Here is a 20,071-nt window from a genome sequence, read left to right as displayed (position 1 = left end):
GGAAGAATCGGGAGTTACACTGAACCAAAAGCTAATATAAGACAGCAATGTACTCGTACTGCAAAAAACCCAACACAATACTGTGCTACATTAATGAGGGAAATGTGAATCAAATCAAGGGAAGTGACTTGTAAGTCAAGGGAAGTGACTCTTTCTCTCTTTCAGCACTGGTGAGGCCCCTATGGAGTTCTGTGTCCCATCTTTGGCCTCACAATTCAAGAAAAATGTGGACAGATAGGAAAGAATCAAGTGGGAAGTATGACTTACGAGGAAAGGCGGAAAGAACCAGGATTATATAGCCTGGAGAAGACAAGACTAAGGGGGGATTTGATGAAAGTCTTCAAACAGCTGAAGGGGGTTATAAAAGGAATGAATCTATACTATACTCAGTGGCTGTAGGAGACAGGACTAGGAGCAATAGCTTTAAATGACAGCAGGGGAAATTTATGTTGGAGAACAGAAAGAACTTTCTGACTATGGGAGTTATCAAGCATTAGAACAGGCTCCCTGGAGAGACTGTGGAATCTGCATCCTTGGGTGTTTGCGCAGGTTAGACAGACTCTTAGTTGGGGTGGTTTAGTCTGGGATGATAGTGCCTTGAGGAGGGGACTGGACTCATGAGGTCCCTTTCAGTCTTACTTTTTTATGATCCTATGGTTCCCCTGGCTGAGCCCCACAGTAGCAGAACATGCTCTGCCAGCCATGACATGGTGCAGTGGGGAGGGATATCAGCACAGCTGCACGGGCCCAATAATGACCTGTTGTCCTAGGTTCATAGCAAGTAGGGGCTGCCAGGAAATTATTCCTTCTGGGTCTGCGCTTGGCTCCATTTTCTGATCTCTAGAAAGCTGGTCCCTGCAGCTGGGTATAAGTGCAACACCCAACAGGCTGGGTGGGACTCCCTGTGAGATCCCAGCACAGTGAAAGGCTCCTTACCACAGGGGTGTTTGGAACTCAAATCTGGCCGCTCTGTGAATCTTTGGTTGCAGTGGAGTTCGCCAAGGGAATGGGCACCTTAGCACAGACCCAATCCTCCAGCAATAAGAAGTCAGAACTGCAGCCAGAGGAAGTAAGCCTGGCAGCCTGGTTGCAGCCCCCATTTTTGCTTATCATATAGCAACCTGTAACACACTATGAGCCACAGTTGGATAAGGTGGGTCAGGACTATGAAAAGGAAGTCCTTCCTGAATTAGGAGTGAGGCAGACTGCTTTGGAAAACCGGCAGAGGATCTTAAAGGCACATTGCACCAAGGCTGGGGCAGGCAGTCAACGTTCTGCTACCTTGGATCTGCTGAGTGCGTGACTTTCCAACATTTATACACCCACCTATCTATCCCAAGTCTAGATGACTGAGCAAGGTAAAGAACAGGAAAAATCCAGTGAAAGGGGAAGAGCAAAGGAAGCTGAAAAGGATACTACAGTAGTGAAGAAATGATGAAGAAACTTCAGCCCTGTTGCCACTAGAAAGGGTGTGGTACCAGAGCTGTGCTGGTGGACCTCAAAGAGGAGATCAGGGCGAGCATCTAGGACATTCAGGGTGGGGTAAGAGCCATTAAAACTCAGTAGGCATTGATGGAGCTCTACATCTAGGAATCTGGATGCAGGGTCTTGCTTTAGGCCCATAATGTTGGAACTAGAAGAAAGCCCTTGTAGTGGAGATACAGCAGCCCCTACAGCTTACAGCCACTTCCCAGACAAAAGGCAGAAGGACTTTGCCAATATAGCTGCATCTGCACTAGATATTTGTTTGCAGAGCTGTACCTGGTGGGGAGGAGGGGTACTTTTTCACACTCCAGACTAACACATCTAGGCTGGCGATGCTTTTAAGTAAAGACCAGAGAAAGAGAGAGAGACAGAGGACATATAGAAAGAAAGACAAATAATAGGACTTATGCCAGAGCCCAGAGCAAGCAGAGTTTTTGGAACTCGCTGCCACAGGACATACCAGGAGCAGAAAGCTCAGCAGTTTACAATAGCCTGTAAGCCACATGGCTGATGAGAGCAGGGAATTGCTTGGAGAGGTTCACCTATAGGCTGGGTATCCCATCCTTGTCCACAGGGGTGTTTGGCTTGTTCCTGCTAATTGGGCAATTCCTGAATTCCATTCCGCAGGGCACTACAGACAGGTCTCCACAGCCATGCTAACTCAGATGTCAGCATCATGTTGGGGAGGGGCCAGGAAAGTGTTAAGCTCTGGCTGCTCTGTGTCAGCAGTTTCATTTCCTCTTCTCCATCTTCCTTGCACATCTTGTTTCTGGCATTCATACTTAATAGAGAATTGGTGACAGCAACAACAGTGAGGTCTTGGAAGCAATACAGAGGAAATGGGCAGGAAATCGCATGCCACAGTCTGGCAAATACAAGCTGATATGTGTGGAGGGAAATGATGATAGGGACGCAGTGATGCAGGGCTAGATCTTGGACAGCCTGCAGCATGATGGGGTCATCACAATGAGACATGTATAAAGCATTTTTTGTCCCAAGGCCTTGAACTAGAGCCCACTGGAGTCCATAGGAAACCCTGGGGTAGAAGCACCATATAACAAAATTGAGGATGGCAAAGAGGGCTCCTGAAATCTGACTAAAACACTGAGTTCAGTTATGGGCTGTTCAGGGATAGAAAATTACTAAGAGACTGAAGGATTGTAGAGAAGAGGAAGAAGCACCATCTAGGCTTGAGGATGGCATGAAGGTGGGATAAAAGGCTATAGCTTGGCTGGGAAGGGCTGTGCTCCTCAAGTGGCTGAAAGGTAATGCCCTTACCGCATAGCCACAGGATCAAGAAGCACAGGATGAAATTAAAAGGACAGGAAGGACAAATGTGAGGAAGCAGTTTCTGTCCTGAGGAGCACTGGAGAGGTTTGGAGGAGGTTCGGGCCCGCCACAGTTCCTGCACCAAACTGTGTATCATGCACAAGGAATGTCCCCTGTAAAGGAGGCGACAGAGACATTACTAGCAAAGAGCACCTGGAGAAAATGGCTTCCAGAGGACATTTCAAGGAAGATAGAGGGTGCTTGGTGTGTCACAGCAGGTGTGGGGTCGAGAATAAGACAGGAAGGTCCAAATGTGAATCAGATAGGCCTGACTGGGGTGGAGGCCTAGGGAGAGTAAAATGAACCAAGCACAGAGGGGAGAGGTAGATCAGTGGTGAGAGGTAGATCCGTAATGTCTGAGTGGTCAAGAAATGGCCCTTGGCTCTGATATATGACAAACTAAGGAAGCACCAGACAGCTGGGGAAAGGAGTGGCATGGCAGGAGCCAAAAGCAAGGTCAGTGTCCTTAAGTGTTTTATATAGATTGGAAGAGGCAAAGGTATGGAGAATCTTCTCCCAGGAGAAAACTGGAAGCCACAATATGTAGGACAGTCAGCTACAGGATAAACAGGTCCTGAGAAGTGCCTCATAGGGAACCGTCCTGCTCTAGGCCCATGGATGGGGTGGCTGAGCCTAGCAGCCTCTCCCTTCTCTAACTCAGCCCTGGAAGGAGTTGGGGAAAGGGCCTGGCTGTGTTGGGAAAGGAACCTGAATGAGCTGTACACCGGCTAACGGACAGGCTAATACCGAGACTGTCAGAAGGAAGACCCCAGCAAGGTGTAGTAACAATGGAGAAGCATGGGGCTAAGAGAGAAGGTTGAAGGGGAATGAGCTGTCATCTTGTTGGGACATAGAGATGTCAGGGCACCTCTTGCTTCTGTGGGGATTATACAGGCCTGTGCCTCTTCTGAAATGTTGTTACCCTTCCATTAATTCCTTGTACTTCACTGTCAGCAGCCCTCTCATTAAGGGAGCTGCTGATGCCACTAGTCTATCCTGAAAGCCCTTCTTCCCATGCTCAGCTACTACTGCCTTTCTCACCATGATGAGACAGTTTATGACAGCTTTTCCTCTTTAAATTGTGTGTTTGTGTTGTGTGTGGATGAATGCACATGAACCTGTTTGTGAACCCAAAGAGAAGTGTGTGCATCTCTGTACATGTGCTTGTGTGGAGCAGCACATGTGTGTGTACATGCATTTGTCTGTATGCATGTGTACAAATGTGTGTACACACATGCACACATTTGTACACATGCAACTGTGCTTGTGTGCCTGCGTGTGTGCTGGTGTGCACAGCCATAGATGGGATTGGGTACTGAGTTTTTAGCACCGTGCCTTTGTGAAGGCACAGTTCTAGATCCAAATGCCAGCTATCCGATTAACACAGTTGTTGGCAACCTTTTCAGGTTGCAGGCCAGCGTGACCCCAGCCAGGTCAGAGGCAAGAGAGTGGAAAGAAGTGCATGCTAGGACCTGGGTGCTGCTGCCACCACTTTTTCTCTCTGCTGCAGCAAGGTCACAGCGACCATAATTGCTGCTTCTCCCACAATGAAGTGGGGAGAGCAACCATCACCAAAACACCTCCTTGATTACCAAAGTTTATTTGAGGTTGAAGGAGGGGGCTGGCAGATGCAAAGTTACATTGATACCCACAAGAGACCTAGGGCTACAATGCTGACTGATGGTCTATCTGTCCAAGTGCTGCCTCTTGACCGTGGTGGATTTAGGCTGGGTTTGTTCCTTCATGACTGCTGCCCAGCATCCATGTCTGTAAGATCACGGTGGGGCACCATGCACACCAGATCTCAGGGAAGAGTATGTTCCCAGCACTCAGCCCTTTCTTTGCCTTTGTGTCCTCTGGTTGGGATGGTGAGGTTCATAGAATCAGAGAAGCTGGGCTGGAAGGAAACTCAGGAGTCATCTAGTCTAGCCCCCCAGCCCTGTCTAAACCATCCTGGACAGTGTTTGTGTAACCTGTTCTTAATACTGCATAAACAACCCGCTCACAGAATTACCAGGCACGTCCCTGCAAAACACTGAGAGCACCCTAACCTGCCACAGGTGCCACAGGGGGACAAAGGCAATGTCAGTATCCTACCACTGCAGGGACAGATGTAGTTTATTAAAACACATTCAAGAGATGCAACGATGAGGACCATGTGCCCTGCTACAGAGGAAGGCAAAACCCCTATAGTCTATGACAGTCTGATTGTGAGGTCAAATTCCTTTCCTGTTCCCAAATGTAGCAATCAGTCTGACCCTAAGCAGAGGAGTGAGATCTTCTAACGAGGAACCTCTGGGTTTTTAGTCCCAGTAGGAGCTTCAGGCCACCCCAGTCAAAACCCCCAGCCTTGGCTGCAGTCGATATCCAATGCTTCCAAGGAAGACAAAAAATATTGATAAGTGTAGCAACAGGAAGTGGGGGGCATCCTTCCCAGCCCCAAGTAGTTGATAAATCTGCCATCAGATTAGGCTTTGCAACCCAGCAAGGATAGAACTGCAGGAGCTGTAGTGATAAGAACAATTCTGGACATCTGGAGAAAACTGAACTGAGAGTTGTCCTCCTAACTGAGGAGTCCACCTTTTAATTGAGGTTTCCAAACAAGGAATTCCCCATGCCCTGAGAGCACCCAGAGGTGCATACAGGCCTTGCCAGGAAGCCATACACCTCACTTCCAGGCCCATGCACTAGATCCCTTGCAAACATGCCTCCCCCTCTGCATTTTGGCCGAAGGCTGAGGTCAGAATGATGCTTGAGCTGACCCCTCAGATCAGTCCCTTGGCAGGCACAGCACTTGAGAATGCTTCTCCACTCGGTCCAAGAGCCCCTAAGACAGGGGCAGAGTGTCTTTATCTCCCCAGGCTTCTCAAAAGACTTGAAATGGCAGCAAGCAGTGCCTGATTAGCATTGTTAATTCTGCAGTTTGGTGCTCCCTACCAGGTTATTCCATTGCCTGTGTGTATCTGGACCCAGTGGCTGGCACACTGCAGAAAGTGAAGAGATAGTAAATACATCTGACAGGCCTCAATTTGCAGGCTGCTCAGGGTCCTGTGAAAACTCCAACCAGGCTTGTTATCTTGTTAGCCAGACCTCTGCCTTGCTCCTCTCACTGACCTGGTGTCAGACTTTTGGGGATCCTCTTCCCTTGCCAGCACCCTGCATTCTTGCTGTCTGTGTGTAGGGGGCGCCTCCTCTCCACTTCCTTTTGTCTGAGTTTCAATTATGTTCCTCTTTCTCCCTCCGGATTTGCTGCAGTATGGTTAACAATTCTCTTTGGCATTGTCTGTCGTGTAAAGAGCAGTCATTGATTGTAGTCACCTAGGTTATTTTGCCTTAGGGAGCTGATTAGAAAGGGCATTCATTTTCCCCACTATCTCCTTTGTAATCACCTTCAGTTCCTTCCAGGAAATCACCAGCTCCAGTTCTAAAATCTCCTTGAGTCGAGTGAAAGGAAAAAAGAAAACACCTCAGCAATGGATGTGGCTTGCAGGCCAGATGGCTGCAAGTCAGATGGAAAAGTTTGTAACATCCTAGTTAAGAACCATAGACTGAGAGATGCCTAAGTCTTCTATTTCCCCACCTGACCAGTAGCAATTTACTTCCATTGCCCTGCCCCCAGGCTGTTACTTTAAAAAAAAGCGGTCTGAGATTAATTTTCTTCTAAATATATTTCCTTCTTTTCTGCTGAGAGATGTAAAACCTTACCTGCTTTCAGTCAAGCTGTATAGTCACCTGGTGTAGACAGCACACGGGAACAGGCAGCCAGGGCCAATGGAGAGAGGAGTTTGGGCAAAGCTAAGTGAGATTTCCATCCCAAATCCACAAGGGTTCTCCTGCATATCTGGAATTTCTGCCCTGGATTTCTAGAACATCTGCTGAGATGTTGTTCCATAGGGATAGATTTCCTTCCTTTCATTTCCTGTCCTGCTTGCCCTCATTCTACCAGCGATAAATCATCCCATTCTAAATGACAGGGTAGGTCACAGAAAATACGTGTTAGTTTAATATACGCTGCAGTTATCCAGCACCTCTCAGGAGCAGATTGTAAATACCCACAATGGACACAAGGGACTGGTGGCAAAGAAACCCATTCTCCAGAGAGCGTCCTAGAACTGTCACACACTCAATTAACCTCCCCGCAGCCCTTTCGCTAACTGACTTTGCAGCAGATGAGGAAGACAGGAGAGATCTCTGCACTGCCAGGGAATGATGAATCCATAAATAATAGCCCATGGCTTGCTAAACAAATCCCAAGGCTGACCCAAGGAACTTATGAGATAAATATTACTCCCTGCATTTATGAGTGTCCATTAAATGTCAGGCCAATTGTATTAGGGTTGACAAGTTTTATTAATGAGGTGATGATTTTAACGATAAAAAAATTACTTTAAATGTGGGTGATACATGTTGAGCAGTGACTAGGGAGGGTGCTCTCTCTTTCTACAAAAGGATCAAATTCTGTGTGCTGTATGCTGCTCAGCTCCATCCATGGCAACCAGTTTCCATTGATATGACATGCCTGTTAGATTAGGAGGAAAGGTGCGCCATGACAGTGCAAGCACATTTCCCTGCATCCACAGAGCGAATAACAGATACTGGCTGGAAGTGCTGACTGGGAGGGACAGCTGATGGGGCTGGCACTCCAGTTTATAGAGGTCCAACAGGAAATTATATTAATTTCCTGGATCCAAATCTAAGCCAGGTATGAACCTCAGTCATGTGACCCTTCCACACATCTCTCCCAAACCCATGCTGTGTCTGCATCACTGACAGTTGCCTGGCTTCCAGGAGTGGCTAGCTAGCCCCCTTTCCCAGTCTAGGCTTTGCAGAATGCAAAACCAGCCCACTACTTCCTCCCCTGCTGTTGCAGTCCCAGCATCCCTCTGAGTCACCTGGCTCCCACCCTTAACAGCAGAAAGAGGGATCAGACAGTCTTCCTTCACTGCTGCTGTGTAAGAGGAGACCACTGAGAGAGGGCTGTGTCCTGCTCTGCAGAACATGTGAGGGGATGAAGGAAGGTTCCCCCCACCCCGGGCAGAAGATGAGGAAAATATCAACCAGTAACTCTGGGTGGACAGGAAGTATAGGCACTGCCCCCTCCACCCCGCAGTGGGCAGTGCACATCTCCTGCCCCATGCATAGATCTGGGCAGCACCAGTCTCCCCGCTCTCCCAGAGTGCGTGCAGCAGTGAGGAGCTGGCCCCAGCCCCTCCGCTGGTTTCTCCAGTAACATGAGAAATCAGCATTTGCCTCCAGGAAGGAGATTCAGAAAGTAAATTATTTTGCAGTGAGTTGGGGTCTCTCTGATTGGCACTTAAGAGTCATAAGACTCTTGTGAAATACTCTAATTAGCTTTATCTTCCTCTTGAACTAAGTTTTACAGGCATTTGAAAAAGCTTTAGAGCACTGTGCATGCTTTCTAATGAGGGGATATATGTATCCTTGCAATTAAGAATTTAGCATGCTACAAGGAGTGCCTTAAAAAACAAATTAACATTTACTATGCTACAGTATTTGACCTTGCCACAGAATGGGCAGTATCCCAAGGAATTATAGCACAATTATAATTACAAGAGATAAGTTAGATTTTTAGCATCTTTATTGCATTTAAAATATATAAAAAATGATCATGTAGTAACAACAATCAGCACCTATCAAACATTCTACCAGAGAATGGAAAAACAGGAAACCCAAACTCTGTTTAAAGGGCTAAGACTAGGGCTTGCCTAGTTTTGTTTGATTTGTCCCAAATCAAGCATTCTCAACAGAAAACTTCTGTTCACCTTCAGCTAATCTGCTTCATAGATCTAAGTACCAAACTCTAACAATTTTTTGATTGGCTGGAACATAACAAGTTTCTTTGCAGCTGAAAGTAACAGGCAACAGATTTACTACGTAATAAAATCCTGACGTGTATCTATGTCACATAGGATCAAATGTTCCTTTTTAGTGGAAGGGGAAAGATCTTCCTCAGGACTGCCCAAGAAGGTGGGTTGCCTGCTGTGGGCTGGGCTCTGCACCCCACTGCCACTGCCCTGGGAGCCGGCTCGGGGAGCCAGCAGCGGCAGGCACATGGTGTCGCATACAGCAGCCAGCTCCCAGAGCAGCTGCAGCAGGGTGCAGAGCCCAGCCTGCAGTGGGCAGCCCACCTCTGCCCCACACACAGATCCAGGGGGCATATGCCCCCCACGCCTCTCCCAAGGTGTACGCAGAGACGGGAGCCCCCCTCACACACACACTTCTCTGGACCAGCCATCTGGGCTCTGAGTGTCCCATCACCAACCCTGGAGCCCCATTCACTCCAGCCCCTGCCCCACTCCCTCCTTCCCTCTGGGGGCCTCAATCTGCCTCCTCCACCACCTCTTCTCCTTCCATGACTTACCTGCTGTGGTGGACAGTGCTCTGCATGCCATCTGGCTGTAATTCTGTCTGTGTGCAGGCTCCATGTCTGTCTTTGCATGCCTCTTCCCCCCACTGTAGCCACCCAGAGTCTACACCCGGGCTGCCCTATGACTCTCCACGCTGCCCCACATTTGAGGGGGCTCAGCCCTGTTAGCCCTGGCCTTCCACCACCCATGGCTGTGTGCCTGCCTGCTGCATGTGCCCGGCTAAAGTATCATTTTTCACAAAATATTCCTGGAACTACCGGGACCCATCTGCCAAGTTCAGTGGTAGTTCCAGGAATATTCCCTGAAAAATGATATTTTACCTGCACATGCGCCATGAATTGTCGATAAGAAATCCGTGATTTTCTCAGGGCCCTAGATGTAACATCCTGGGCTTAATGGAGTCAATGACAAGATATCCACTAACTTCAGTGGAGCCAGAAAATCTCCAACTCCACTGTCAATTTGCAAAGTATAAAATGATGGATCCATGTCCAGAACTGGCCTAAACCATAACAGCTCACTTGACAATCTTCATATTGTAACACAATCTGTGTATCACACTTGCAGCATCTGGGTTCTCTGTTCAAAACTGAAGGGAATGCTCAAGTCTGTTCGGCATGAAGTGCTGCCTTTGCTTGAACTTGGTGCAAACAGAGACTTTAGCCATCAGAGTACTTTTTTTTCCTGCCAATAGCAAGAATTTTAATCTTCATGATTCAGGGTTTGGAACGTGGGGAGTATACTCTCAAGAATGACTCCATGAAGGAGCTCCACCTGAGAGGATGTTTGGGCATGTTTAGGTACGACTGCTGCCTGAGGACTCCTCCAAATTGTTTTCTCAGTTAGCACCTGGCTATAGAAAGTGTCTGACCTGTAGGCACACACAAGGTAAAAGAAGATAGATTTTGTTGCTGATTGTGAGCTGGGTTAACTCCCAGCAGTTTCCCTTCATTGCCAGTCTTTTGGCATCCTGCCTTTAAGGCTAGGGACAGACATTCAAAAAGCCTGAATTGATTCAATCTTTGCAGGTTAGTCTAACCTGGCTAGGCTAAACTGGCTTGTAACTGTACAGACGTAGCTTCTAGACTGAAAAAATACAGGCACATGCCTGCAGTGGCTCAGGCTAGAAGCCGGGGGGGGCGGGGCGGGGCACGAGAGCAGCCCAGCAGCCCTCCGTTCACTTTAACAGTGCTGAGCTGGGGGAGGGGGGGAATGGCCAGGCCCTGACAGGATGCTCTGATTAGGGAGGGGTTCCTGCTCCCCACCTCTCCATGTTGATAACAGAGAATTTAGTTACACAGTAGGGAGTTACACAGGGATTTGTTAGCATTTATCAGCCTATCAAACAAAACAAAAGCCTTCTAACTCTTCTTAAACTACTTTTTCCAAGGAAATACTGATAGTACATTCAACCAGGTTTATCTCAAACCAGTTTCAGCCATTTTCAGACTGGTTTATATGCACTGAACATCTGTTCTGTTACAGGTTTAAACCAGTTGCTGATCACTTAAACCGGTTTATGTGTAATGTCTATCTCTAGCTTAAGAGTGCAACTTCCTGACTTGGAGGTGCGGAGCATTTGGCAGCAATAAGATTTTTGTAACTGCACCAAGTCCCTGACTGCTTGTTGAGTCCTTAGGACAGGATGATTTCCAATCTCATGAAAGCATCAAGAGTTTTTGCCACAAGGCTGGTTGGAAGGAATGGAAGGGTGGCATGCCACCAGACCTGTCCTGGCCTGTAGGCTTTGCAGTTTCTGTAGAAGCTATCCACCTCCAAATGACCTAATTTCAACCACCCCAGGGGTAGAATTCTAATTGGAAGGTTCTTGCCTCCTCTTGTTTTCTGTCTCTGGAGCCTCAGCAAGTTGGTTCTCAGTCTCCCCACATGGTGTAGGAAACTGTTACATATGCTGTCTACATTGTTTTTCTACTGAGTAGGCCAAGGTGCTGGAACTTGTAAGGAGATCAGCATTCAGGGAAGGCGATCCATTTGTATTCAGGTACTATGGCCAACAGAGCTAATGGTGAACTACAGTATTTATTTGGGTAATGGCATATCATGCTCTGCTGTTGGAGAGACAGGCAACTTAGCTAGTGTATTGTGTGTGCAGTCACAATTGCTATTGCCAGAGCAGTCTGTCATTAATGTTGGTCCCTGCATGTGAAAAAGGAAATAACAGAAGCAGGGACATGTTAGCTTGTGCTTCACAAGCCAAGCAAGAAAAATATTAATATTTGACAAGCATGTCTAGGGGGAAGGCACAGTCCAAATGAAATGGGTAGCATTTGGCTGTTCCCCATCAATATGACTTATTAAAGATCTCGGGGTACTTCTCTTTTAACTAGATATGTTAAACCACAGAACATCTGGCTTTTCATTTGAAAGAATGTACAGCGTCCAACCAAAGGAAAGACATCATGCTCTTGCTTTTTAGTAATGAAAAGGAATATGTGGGTGTGATAAAAGCACAGAGGTAGTTGATATGATACTTTACTCGACTTAAGAATGAATTCATAGGATGCAGTTGTACCAGTGCTAGAGCTCAGGCAAACATTTTGGGGAATCAACAAAAATAAATTAGGAGAGATATGAGAGACCAAACACTCAGCCTATTTGTGATACCTGTCTGAACCCTCTAAGAGTGGCTTCAACTGGGAGCCCTTTGGGGCAAAAGTGGGTTTTCTTCAATGGCTGTGCAAGCCACTTTGAAGACACACTTATTACTAGGCTTGTGCGAAATGGCTAGTGTTCACCTTGGATTCAGCCAATTTGGGGGACAGTGATTTGATTCTGTGATTTGAATCACTGCCCCGAATGAATTCAGCTGAATCTAATGCGGAGATTCGGCTGCAGCTGAATTGGCTGAATCTCCAAATCGGCTCCATCCTCTGCATGCTCTCAATGGCTGCCCCGCTCACCCCAGCTCCCAGCTCTTTGAAAAAAAGTCTGCACAAGCCCCCGCACCCATTGTCTCAGCCCCCACCATGGCTGACCTGACTGTCCCAGCTCCCAGCCCTTTAAAAAAACAAGCCAACACTCACCAGCTCCTGCCTGGCATGGTGGGGGGGGGGTTGGGTAGGTGTGACCACCCACTGCCCTGCGCTGCCCCCAGAAGCCCCGAGGCCACTGCAGGAGCTGGTGAATCCAGGATTTTTTTTTAAGGGTTGGGAGCTGGGGTGGGTGGGGCAGCCATGGTGGGGCAGAGCCCCTCAAGCAGCATGGGGCAGTGGGGATACCCCCCTCCCCCCTGCACCTGGCTGCATCTGGTGAGTTGGAACTTTTTTTTAAAGAGCTAAGAGCTGGGCCAGGCGGGGCAGCCATATTGGGGCTTGGAGAACAGGCAGGGGTCGGGGGTGCTCAGGGGGGCTGGGGGAGCAAGCAGGGGATGGGGCCTGGCAGGGGTCCCCCCATGGTCCCCCCCCACGCCATCCCCTACTTACCAGCACGGAGTCCAGGTCCAGTTCCCTACTGCAGTGAGTGGGGACTGCCCTAATCACTGAAGCTCTCCAAATCTTTTCCAAATCGATTCGGAGAGCTTTGGATCGATTCAGACCGTTTAATTGGTCTCCTGATTCAGTTTGGATTCAGATATTCAGCCACCCAATCTGCTGAATCTCCTCTGAATCAAATCGGCACCTGAAGCTTTGCACAGCCGTACTTATTACCACTGGTGACTGAATTTCCCAAACTAGTAAAAGTGAGCCTGGATGTGAGCAGAGCTGCATATAACAACTGCCTGAAAGATGGCAAGCAAAGGCCATGTAGCAAACTGGGGGCATGCATGGTGAGAGGTACCAGAGTATCACTGCTACATGTGGCCTGGCTTAATACCTTCTCTCAGGCTGGAAGAGGGGAGTAAACTGCACTTGGGTTAAGTGCATACAGATGATGCTAAATTGGAGGTGTGAACACTAGTGGATAAAAAAGGTAAAGCAGTGGGACCAAAGAGGTCAGGAATATAGGCAAGAAATAATAGACTTGAAAAAAATGAAACTATCTTCTCAATGCAGTTAGGAAACAAGACTGAATTGCTACCTTGTTCAGGGCCCATGCCTTCAGCTCTCAAGTAGAGGAGTACACTGTTATGCCTAGCTATGAAACAGTGAGAGCTGGCTCCTTTCATCTGTTAAAGTTGTCTTGTGTAAGATAAGGAACTTCAGACCAGCAGGGTAAGCTACACCTGGTCCTAAACCACCCTGGCTTGCCTAGAGCAGGAAGCTGTGAGGTGCTCATTTGGACATAGGCCCTAGTTTGCTATATGTGGTAGAGCGATAAATATTTATATGGAAGGCAGATTTTGTACAGTCCTCCCTCGGTAGGAGGTACAGGGCTGGTTCAAAATCACATATGGAATTTGTGAGCATGTGGGCACAGTCCACCAGTGGCGACACATAGGGGGTGCATGCTTAGGTGAGGGGCGGGGGGGCAGGTGGGAGTGCCAGTGCCTCCCCTGTGAGCGCCGGCTGGGGAGCGGAAGCGCTGTGGTGTTCCTGAAAGCAGCCACAGCTGCCTCACAATTGGCCATAGGGGATCGCCCCCCATAGCTGACTGGTTGCTGGGGGGGGCATGTCCCCCCCCCACTAAGGTGGCACCAGTCACCCATGCATTCTGCAATGCCAGGGGAGAATACTGCAGTAAAACTTGCATCCATTTATTGATTTATTGCTTGATTGTCATGCATAGGCTTTTCTGCAGTGCTCAGCACCATACAGGAGCCCCTGAAAGGAGGCTGAGAACTGGGGGTGTTGTAACATAGGTGATTGGCTTAGCTCAGACCCTCTTGCTGTGGCCTGTAAATAGTTTATTTTCAAATGATAGCCTAGCAGACCTGTGCAGACAGTGCTTCTTGTGCCTCTGGGCTGGTGCTCACTGTTAATTTAGTTACAGGTTTGCATTTTTATCCCTTTCTTGGCAAACTGATGCATGTTAATTCATTGCAAGTTTCATCCATTGTATGATATTCAATTATTTGACCAAAACAGTCTGCAGAAAATACTGTATTAAAAATGAGCCATGTTATTCTCAATCTATTTTATTCTATATTAGAAAAAGCAGATTTACTCTAGGCAGGATCTCTCCACCACAACCCAGAATAGGGGATGAGTGAATTGATGAACTGTCTCATTTCTTTAGCTGACTGTCACCCTCATTTCTCTATTCAAGTCGGTCAGCACTGCGACAGATTTCATCTTTGCTTCCCTTCATCAACAGCCATTCTGTTTCTTTCCATCACTCCCAGGGTTCATTTTCAGCTCAGACTTGCAGAGAAAATATTATTCTTATCACTGTCGAACAAAATGAGAGCCTGCAAACTAAGGCGATTAGTATTTATCATGGATGAGCAATCTAACAGCGTACTGGAGACCACTGCAAGAAGGGTACATCCAAGATCCATCCATCACCTGGCAGGGCAGAGAGGTGGCTGGCTCCTCCTGGGATGGAAGGGCACAGGAGCTGTGCTGACATCCTTAAAAAGGGACGGCTCCGGTCAAAAGGGGATTAATCAAGGGCAGGCCTCTCTGGGTGCTGCCAGCTTGCAGCGAGCAGAAGCTGCGGGTCGGGCGCCCGCGGAGCGCGGCTGGCACCGGCCCGGGGCGGCGCGGGGAGCGGGGCCCGCCCGGCGAGCGGCACGTGCCGGCGCCCGGGCCCTCGCCCCGCCCGCCGGCAGGGGGCGGGGCGTGCCTGACAACGGGCCGGGCCGGCGGAGTTGGAGCAAGTTGGCGGCGCCGCCGCCGCCGGGGCGTGGGGTGAGGGGCGCCGCCGCCGGTCCCGCGTCCTGCGCGGAGCCCGCCGCGCCGCCTGGCCCGGGATGTGGGCAGCCAGGGACGGCGCCGGGCGGCGGCTGCTGCTGCGGAGCCTGCTGTGCCTCGTGCCGGCCCTGCTGGCGCCCGCGTCAGGTGAGCGGCTCGCCGCGGCCTCGCGTTGCGCTCCGGGCTGGAGCCGCCGCTGCGCGGCCGGGCGCGCCGGGGAAACTGAGGCACGGCCGAGGGTGCGGCTCGTGCCAGAGCCGAAGTAGCGCCTCGCTCAGCCGGGAGGGACAGGGCGGCTCGGGGGCCGGCTTGGGAGGGCCCGACCAGCTCTTCGGTCAAGGGCAGGCAGAGGCTTGTTGCTTTAGGGCGGCCCCCGCCCTCTCCAGATGGCAGGTCCAGTGCCTGGCATCCCGGAGGCTGTGTGCTGGCAAGAAGGGCACTGCGGGGTGTGGGGGAGCTGTGATCAGGAGCCTGCCCAGCTTTTCATTCCCCTGCAGAGTGACTGTTTTGTTTTAGGATCGAGGAGAACTGAAAACAAAAGAGCCTAAACTTGTCCGCTGTGGCCCACCTGCTACCTGGCCCATGGAGCTGTACCATCTGGCCGGTGGGGAGCCCTGTGGGCCACATGACACAGCCCCAAGTGCCAGATTGAGCTGGCATGCATAGGTGGCGTGTGGCCGGATCTGGCATGGACCAACTGCATGTGGGACCCACCTGGAGGTCTGACTCTATGGTATTCGTCAGGCTCGTGGGGTTGGAAGGGCGAGCAGCACTGGGCTAGAAGAGTCAGCCAGATAAGCTGCTGTCCTGTCTTTTCCAGGAGTAAAATGTCCACAGCTAGTAGATGTGACTTTGAACTAGGATGATTTCAATATGCCGGAGACCATCACACAGTTGAGCCAAGCAGGGTTAGCAGTTTAGCCTAAATAGAAGGACCCTGGAGGAGAGGTGGCGCCGACACATTCTATGTGAGATTCTCCCCCCCCCCGCCCCAATTTATTAAATAACTAGACGGTTTGAATGATGGAAGTTTGAAATCACTGCTGCATGGATTGCTGTCACTAGAATTAGCACATATGCCCCGGGTGTGAAGAATGCTAAAGGAATACCTTTACAAGGGTGAAATTCTCCAATGAAGAACAACTTTTTCCAAGTCAGAAGACACACTGATTTTGCTCTTTCGGCATTACTGGGGAGAGTGTTTGGTTCCCCAGCAGCATGCTAGGTCTGGCTGTGAGCCGATATGGAGGCTCTGGTTCAGTTGTCTGTGCTCTCTTTGGTGAGCAAACAATCTGCAGTTTGCACTGACTTATCAATGTCTGGAGGAAGCAAGCCAAGCAGGCAATACAATAACTGGCAGGGAGTGTGTTGTTAAACCTGTTAGAATGAACCAGTTCCTATTTGTAGTGTCACATCTTAATTCTCGGCAGCTACTCAGCAGCTTCAAGGCTACAGTACTGCTTGCAGGAAGTGTTGCATGTCTTCTAGATAAGGGATTGCTGAAAGCAGGAATCTCACAAAACCAGAAATAATCTAAGAAGGTTATTTTAACTGTGAGCATCAAGACATGAATACAAAGCTTATTCATTATAAATGCTACCAGATGTCAGTCACTTTTTTGTGCAAACCAAAACGAACCGTTTCCTTTTGAAATCAGTGCTTCACCTCTGAGGCTATTCAGTGATTTACTTCTGTTTTTGACTGTCCTCACATTTCACTTTATTCATATCATAAAAAAAACTGGAGAGAATTTAGTGCTTGTGAAAATGTAACCTGCTGGCTCTGCCCCGAGCCAGGTAATTGGTATAAGTAGGCACTGTGTGTGGTCCCATTATACAGCTTTGCCAGCACTCCTCAGTTCTGACCTGCAGCCTCCTTGTTCTAGACATGGGCATGATTTGCACTGAGTTAGTTGGCCTGAATTATGCAATAGGTTTGCTGTGTGGAAAGCAGGAGATCAGGATCAGACAAGCAGTTTTAACCTTTGCCAGCTTCTGAATGTCTTTTCAGAGGCAGGTGACTGGGGCTTACAGTATGTTGGATGCTGAGCTCAGAAAATCTGGCTCTGTGTCTACCATCCTTTTGCCTCTTCAGCATCTCCCTTGGCTACAGATTGTGCAGCACACCTCTATCTGAGCATGCTGAAGGGTGAGTTTCCTGTACTTCTTATCTGAAGGTTGCAGCTGCATTTCAAGGCTGTGGTTTCTGTTATATGTTGATAAATCTGACCTAGGCTGTGGACAAATTGTTGAGGTAGAGTAGGGTAGTCTGTTCTGGTTTAGTTCATTGAGTACCTATTTAATAGAAAGATGCTTTTAGAGGACACTTTCCTGCCTTCCTGAGGTCTAAGCCCTATTTTTGGGCTTAGCCATTGTAAAAAGTTGCAGGTGGCTTTACAAACAATGCAAGAATTGCTTCACTTTCACAGAAATACAGCCATCTCCAGAGTTGTGCGCTTCAGGTTGTTTACTGATACATGAGAGTGATACTCAGCAGGAACTGAAGCAGAATATGCTGTTTAGCTGATGTTTCAACAGGAGTTTGAGGCAGCAAAATTAGAGGTGCACTGATACATCAGTCCAATATCTGATCGGTACCAGTATAAAGAAAACCGGCTGTATCAGATACCAGCCTTATGGGGTAAATTTGGCTGATAAATGCCCGTGCTGTGCACAGCTGTAGCACTTGGGCAGCGAGAAGCACAGCCAGCAGCGTGGGGAGCTGCCTCCAGCTGGTAAGTCCAGTGTGGTGAAAGGGCATGGGGCACAGATCAATGGGGCAGGCACTGCCCAGGTGGGGCTGGGCAGAGCTGTGGCTTGTGGTGGGGAAGGCGGTTCCCACTGCTGCTTGCACCCCAGGAGGGCATGGGGTGGGGGGGCGCTTGTGCCCCTCTAGAATTACTCAGGGAGAGGCAGGCTGCAGCTGGGGCTCTGGGGGGCTGGGCTTGGAGTGGGTGCCATCAGCACTGGGAGAATGCTGCATCCATCCCAAATTCTGCCGCCACTCCAGTCCTGCCACCGCCAGCTGCCTGACACAGCCCCAGCTCAACACCCGTGGGCTACTGGTGCCTCTTGAGTCGGGGGGGAGGGGCCCCCTGACACTGGTCAGTGACTGGGGGGAGGGGCGGTCCACTGGTGGCCCATTGCACTGATTTGGGGGTCCCCCTGTGGCCAATCTCACTTACCAAAAAGCAGTTGCGCCACTTCTGGAAATCCCATGGCCACTTCCAGAAGCGGCACGGCCACTTTTTCTGGTGGCCTTGCTCCTCAGCTGGTGCTCACAGGGGGGCACTTCTGCCTGCTCCCCTGCCCATTGACTAAACAGAGAGCACAGCCTGACGGGGGTTGCACCAGCACTCTCGGGGGGTGCACATGCACCCCCATGCACCACTTATGTGTCGTCACTGTCAACGCCCCGCCTCCACCCTCTCATGATATGTTGCTTATGTGGAAAGGTCACAGCAGGAAAGTGTTTCTGTATTTTGTTCACTGAAAAGCAACGTGGTTTGTTTGTTTGTTTTAATCTATAGGGGGAGGGAAACTTTCTCTTTGCTCTTCATTTAATCTCCTTTTTTGCGTGGCAGTGATCCTGCCTAAGGCAGCTAGGTTAGCTCTTCCTTGTTTCCAGTCACTTTTACAGGCCTCCAGGCTCTTAAATTCTGTGAAGACCTTGGAAAGTGGTAGAAGCAGCTAGGAATGAAGCCAGGCCAGGTCTGTTTTGCCAGCCAGCTCCCTCCCTACTGACCATCGATGGATATGGCCTGAAGATAAAAACTGAGGAACTGCCACTGCCAAGTAGCAATAGAAACCCCTTGGCTTGATCTTTCTCTCTTCAGATTGATACAGATGTCCCCCTCTTTGGCAAGCTGCAGGCAGAAACCTCAAGTGTATTTGGAAATGTTGCTTGATGGATAGTTAATATCTCAGTATTGGCAAAAATCCCAGGCTTTTTTCCAGTCTAATATGGTGACACATTAACCTTTTGGAAATGATGTGGAGGAAGGACGAGGTGTCCCTGAATTTCTCTTTAACCACAAGCTAATTAACGCTTTTTGAGTCATTGCTAGATTGTTTCCCGGTTTATATTTAGTCTAGAATGGCTGTTGGCAGGCAGGCATGAGCCTACTTATTTGAGAGCTGTAGGCTATCAGAGACCATCCATGTGACACTTGGGAACTGCTCAATGATTTCATTACCTCAGAAAGAAGAAATGTGCACTAACAAGGACAACACCTTTCCTTGGTTGTGGCTGTCTGCAGGGTGCTTACTGTGGAGATATACTCCAGAAATAAAGAAGCTGGCTCAGAAGTGGGTCTCTCATGCATCCTTGCATCCATGCTATATGTCCTACACAGAGCAGTTTGGCTGAGTTCCCCCAGAGCTGTGTACTTGGGCCACCCAAAAGCCGGATTTGTAGAACCCAGCACAATTGCAGAACTCCTGGAAGTTTTTTAGGGAGTGAGGACTTTAGATAATTCCTGAATGCAAGGTGCTGCATTATGGCTGGAGCTAGCAGTAGCTCACAGTGGGCGCATCTACACGAGATGCTTAATGCATATTAGACTAATTCTGCTGTGCATTAGCACACTTTTTGCCAGCTGTGCTAATGCACAGTAGACAGTCTGATATGCATTAAGTATCACCTAAAAACTGTTCATTTGCTAATGCACAATAGCACCAATTACAATGCATTACATGCAGTACCTGTTGTTACAGTTACTAAACAATGCGCTGTAATTACAATGCATTAATGAATGTGTAGTGTCCTTTTCAGTTTCTGTAATGGCTATTTCCTGCTTAGATGAGCTGAAACAGGGCTAAAGATCTGATTGTAGGTGTTGCAGCCCAAAAGTGTCTCATCTATCATTGGGCATGAAGATGGGTCTTAGACTTCAGGATGGCAGGAGGGCTGTTAGCATGTATTGTCCCTGGCATGAACTTTTCCCCTCCCCCCCAATGTGCCAGTGATACTTGACTCAGGCTGAGATGGAAAGGAAGGAAGCATGGCTCATCAGGTATTACTTTCCTTGCCCTCCAGCGTGTGTATCCCTGTCCTGTCCAAAGACAGATCAATGACCCTGCCAAGTGAGGAGGCTCCTGGCTATGGATGATGGAT

General features: G+C 49.0%; 1 protein-coding gene across 4 annotated transcripts in view; it reads left to right on the top strand.

Moving 5' to 3' along the window:
- The window catches only part of ROBO3 (roundabout guidance receptor 3), a 265,930-nt gene that overhangs the window by 110,904 nt on the left and 134,955 nt on the right, over positions 1 to 20,071 (top strand). The window contains exon 1 of one of the 4 annotated variants that reach the window (XM_090027269.1): positions 14,889 to 15,103. The exons of the other annotated variants lie outside the window; for them this stretch is intronic. Within the exon in view, the coding sequence (XP_089883395.1) occupies positions 15,016 to 15,103 (88 nt within the window). The 5' untranslated portion in view covers positions 14,889 to 15,015. Of the gene's footprint in view, positions 1 to 14,888; positions 15,104 to 20,071 lie in introns of those variants that run through there. 4 annotated transcript variants of the gene reach the window in all.

Source organism: Crocodylus siamensis, chromosome 14 (assembly GCF_052110815.1).
Source record: "Crocodylus siamensis isolate JL-2025a chromosome 14, ASM5211081v1, whole genome shotgun sequence".
In the NCBI taxonomy this organism is placed as follows: Eukaryota; Metazoa; Chordata; order Crocodylia; family Crocodylidae; genus Crocodylus; species Crocodylus siamensis.
This window is presented reverse-complemented; position numbering and strand designations above follow the sequence as displayed.